Below are 4,981 nucleotides of genomic sequence, written 5' to 3' on the forward strand. Positions count from 1 at the left end.
CCGCCGCCGCCGCCAGCCCGCCCCCCGCCGCCGCGGCCGCAGCCATGGCGCCGTCCTCCTCCCGCTCCCACTCCCACTCCGGCGGCGGGGGCGGCGGCCACGTCTCCCTCTCCCTCTCGCCTTCCTCCTGCAGGCACACCCCCTCCTCGGCCACGCTCGATCTCCTCATCCTCCTGCTCGTGCTCTTCTCCCTCGCCTTCCTCCTCGCCTCCTCGCTCGCCCACGTCTCGCGCTCGCTCTCCCCGCTCCTCGCGTCGCCGCCCGCCGCCGCGGCGCTGGCCTCCGCCGCCGCGGCCCTGCCCTACTTCGCTGCCGGCCTCCCCTACGTCGCCGCCGCCGCGGTGCTCGCCACGGCCGCCTTCCTGTCCTGCCGACGCCTCCCTCGCCGCCGCTGCCGCAACCCGCGCTGCCGCGGGCTTCGGAAGGCGCTCGAGTTCGATGTCCAGCTCCAGAGCGAGGAGGCCGTGCGGGCTGGCGGCGGGAGCACCGTTGGCGGCGCCGACGCCGCCATGTGGCGCGAGATCGAGACCTTGCCGTGGAAAGGGGGGCAGAGCGGGAACAATCCGGACTATGAGTGCCTTCGCGCAGAGCTCCGCCGGATGGCGCCGCCCAACGGCCGCGCTGTCCTGCTCTTCCGCAACCGTTGTGGCTGCCCGGTGGCCAAGCTCGAGGGCTGGGGCACCCCCAAAAGCAAGCGTCGGAATAAGAAGTGAGAGCCCATTGACCATTTCTCCTTTCCTTACAACTTCATGAAATAAGTTCAGTTACATGATCTAAACTCCTAACAGTGTCACGATTTCTGTGGGAACGATGCAGATATATAGGTTACATACATCTTCAGTACAAACGATTAATCTTTGATCTGTTTCTTTGGGGTTCAACAGGAGTTATACGCTGTTTCTGTGTGTATGGCCATCTAGTTTTATATGATCTAGGAAGTATGCTGGTTGGAAGTTTTAACTGAGTTAGCATTTTTTTTCTCCGAAGCCAGTGAATTATGTCATGTCCTCTTTGTGTTTGTTCATCTGCCACTGGGACACAAGTTAAATTACCTAACTACCATTCTCAGTTGAAGGGGATGTAAATGTTCATAACCACTTTTATTTTCTATCTATTGCTTGAGCAGATGCATTTTTCTCATAAAAAGATATTTTCGAACTGTAAACTTCTTGTCCCTTCTCTGCAAATGTGTTTGGAATTTTGGATAAGTTATGCAAATGTTGAAGAAAAGCATCCATTGTTAATAAAATTCAACGCCCTTTGCTCACATCTCATGGCAGATGTTACATATGAAATTAATTTAAATTTGATGACCTTTAGTGACATTTATGCTACATTTTTGTTTATGGCTAATGTTAAACATGGGATTAAATGGTGACTGATTCTAATTGTCGTTTGGGGTGGATTATTTTACATGATTAAGCCTATTTCTAACTAGATAAACTTAAGCTCAGTTAGGAGCTTGTGGGACTAGCAAGTTAAGGATTTTATGCTTTTGACTTGCCAAGCCAGTCAGAAGAAGAAATTGGGTCACCTAACCAGGTTATCTGTGTTATTAGGAAGTACTCCCTCCGTAAACTAATATAAGAGCATTTAGATCACTATTTTAGTTATCTAAACGCTCTTATATTAGTTTACAGAGGGAGTACTTTTGAGAGAATATAGTTTTGGTGTCACTCACATAATTCACTATCGCCTCTTCTGCCTTGGGATTGTGGCAATTGTTTCTGCTAGGCTGAAAAAGTTCCGCATGACGTGATAGTATTTTGTGCCATCTATGGTTTGGCTATGTCATTACTAACAACTACCTAATTGTGTCAATCGGTTGCACAGATTGAGTTTGTTCACTCAATTGATCTTTGCTGTCTATTTCGTAGTGACACATTTTTAGCATGTTCTTACTATTTCTAATCAAACCAATTAATGATCAAATTTATTTCCACACAGTTTCTCCTCACTTCTCGCATTGAACACACATCCTTATTTGAAAAAGAAAAAACTAAAGAATTTCATATCACATGTTCGGTAGGAAACATGTTTCTAGGATGCCAAGTAGGGAGATATATGATTCTATAGGTGCTCTTCTTAGTTTATCAGTGCGAAAATGCCTCTGTTTGCTTAATAATGATTGGGACAATTGGAAGTATAGACGCTACCGTCTTGACTCCGGGAGAGGTGATGTTATCATTGGCATTTCCATGTTTCTAAGATGCCAAGTAGGGAGATATATGATTCTATAGGTGCTGTTCTTAGTTTAACAGTGCGAAAATGCCTCCGTTTGCTTAATAATGATTGGGACAATTGGAAGTATAGGCGCTACCGTCTTGACTCCGGGAGAGGTGATGTTATCATTGGCATTTCTCTTTCTGATTAACATGTTGTGTCAGGGGCACTATGTCGTACAGTGGTTGAGATCGTTCATGTTTAATTACAATTTGTTTGGTTCCTGGGCCTAGAGCACTTCTCTGTTTCTGATCACAACTCACTGCCCACGTGTTCTTAGCTATGTTGTCTGAATAACACTGATACCATGAAAGCATATGCATGGAGAAAAATCCAATACAACATGTAACAAATGAACTCCTTGGTCCTTGCCATCTGCTACATGTATCTACACAAAATGATGAGTTGACAAATTCAATATGATGAACTGCAACCAAGAAGAGAGTTTGCACAACGAAAGCAATAGCAATACTGCAGATGCGAAGGAAGTAGCAACGTAGAAATGAGTAGTAGTGTGGGAAGAAGTAAATAATAGTTCAACTGCTTACTGCATTATGATAGACCACACTAGCACAACCACTTCACACACAATACGGTTCAGTACTTAAAGTTAAGAGGACCATAAATGTACATAAGGTACCCGGGCAGGACACGATGAATCATGATTGTTAAGTCCAGTTGTTGCTTCTATCCACTGTCATTAATGGTTGAGGAGGTCCAATCTCAGATCTCACCAATCGCTATGCCTCTGTTGCCTCACCATTTTCTTGCACTTGCCTCTGTTGCCTCACCATTTTCTTACACTTGCTCTAACCATGGTTCGTCTAGTCAGAGATGTGCTTGCTGAAGGAATCCAGGATCACCTCAGAGGACTCAAAAGCTATCTCTTCCAATTCCCCACATTCTTATTGAGCCTTGTGCTATTCTCATTTCCTTGAAGGAGATGTAAGTTGTGTTCATGTACTAAATCATTAGCACGTCTTTACAAACGTGCCAAGGATCTAGTACATGAACACAACTTACATCTCTTACAAACAGCTTTCCAGGATCACCTCAGAGGACTCAAAAGCTATCTCTTACAAACAGCTTTCTTTGTAAAGGCACACATGGTAGATGTGGATACTGGATCGCAAAATAACCTGCAAATAACCTTAAATTGTGGTCACCAGAATATGTATTCATTTGGTTTTCACCAAGGGGACCGTGGTGACTTACTAATTTAACAATCAACAGCTAGTGTGACACTTACTTTGAACTGACTATCCTTGTATACTGATTAATTTCTGTATGATAAATTTAGTCAATATACACCTTTTAATGTAGCATGTGGAAATCCTTAATACTGCCCCCCAGCTCTTGCATCTTTGCAAGAAAGGGATGCATTTGGCTATATTGCATCATGACTTGTTAAGCTAGACACTTCTTTAGTTCAGTTAAAATTTTGCCAGTGTTCAGTTAGGTTAAGTCTTCTAACCCCTACTTAACTTGTTTTAATTGGACTTAACCTGAGTACACTGCAGCACTGGAACTTGGATATTGATGCGTTTATTATCGATATATACATCATAGCTTCTGAAAAGAGTTCGAGAAAAAAGTTAGTTTCACATTGTTAATATGTTTTGAAGTAACCGTTGGTTAGGTTTTCTCTATGTCAAGCATACTTATTTTGCATGGTCTTCCTTGTTGGACCTTCTTGTTTGGGCTACACCTTTTGTTAATGAAAATTCGCTATGCAAATATTTTTGTAGTTAAATCAGATGTTATGAACTGACCTGTCTTTTTCCCAGAATTGGTTGCCCAATTAATGTTTTTAAGTGTTTCCCAATTAATGTTACTTCTGAGCAATCAGCAATACTGTGACCTGTGAGAGTGCATTCTTGGCTTGAATGCTTATGTGTTTCTGTTAATTTGTTTGTTATCTTCTCATGTGGTTGTAATATGGGCGGCTTGCTAGGCATCTGTCTAGTTAGTTTGTGGCCTTTTCACCGATTTCAGTTAAATTTTCTGTCAAATTTCAAAGTAGGCACTTTCATCTGGCTGCTACATCCAACATATGCACAATTGATTTTGAAAAGCCACCTTAATGCTTAACAGGTCCTAAGTCACATGTATTTCAGTTTTGCTTTCCCACGAGACTAACTAGTTTCCTGTTTCACTTTTGATCTTTGATGGTCTCAGGGGCACGCAAGGTTCTTCACTGGACGGAGGGGTGCGATAAACAGAAGTCCGTTAAACAGTGCTGCCTAGGCTGCCATGGAATATTTGTTGAATAATACTTCCAATGAAAGATACATCAATTACAAGTGGTTGCACCATAATTGTATTGTTAGACGGGGTTCGCTGAATCTCAACAGATATACCGATATGAGACAAACATTGCAATAATAATAGACTGTCAAAGAAAGAAAATAAAACGTTAGAGATGTACCAGTATTTGTCATGTTGCCCTTTTGCCTCTTTTCCCTGAATAAATTGTTCCCCAGCATGTGGATGTTTTTGAGGCCTGTGGTATCAATGTTGAAAGAGAAACACCAAGTTAAGATGCTATCATGGTCATGGCTGCGATATCGTTCGATATGTTATTTCTCGTACCTGTGTATTGCAAATTTGCAATGAATAGTGCCTTCTTTCGAAAGTAAAATAGAGATCTAGCTCCCATGTGTCGCACATCTTCAGTTAATTTCCAGTACGTGCATTTCTTGCTCATCTCTAACGCCGGGTACATTCGAGTGAACACTCATCTTCACTTTGTGTGGGT

The 4,981-nt window shown here is 43.2% G+C and overlaps 1 protein-coding gene across 1 annotated transcript; it reads left to right on the forward strand.

The window, feature by feature from the left end:
• Window positions 1-2: 2 nt before the first annotated feature.
• LOC123078924 (uncharacterized protein At5g19025) lies at window positions 3-4,773 on the forward strand (the record flags this gene model as incomplete). Its single annotated transcript, XM_044501579.1, has 2 exons — window positions 3-709; window positions 4,402-4,773. Coding segments are annotated over 2 exons (747 nt in total), but the record flags the coding sequence as incomplete, so codon positions are not given.
• Between the last annotated feature and the right edge of the window lie 208 nt (window positions 4,774-4,981).

This window comes from Triticum aestivum, chromosome 1B, assembly GCF_018294505.1.
Source record: "Triticum aestivum cultivar Chinese Spring chromosome 1B, IWGSC CS RefSeq v2.1, whole genome shotgun sequence".
Lineage (NCBI taxonomy): Eukaryota > Viridiplantae > Streptophyta > Magnoliopsida > Poales > Poaceae > Triticum > Triticum aestivum.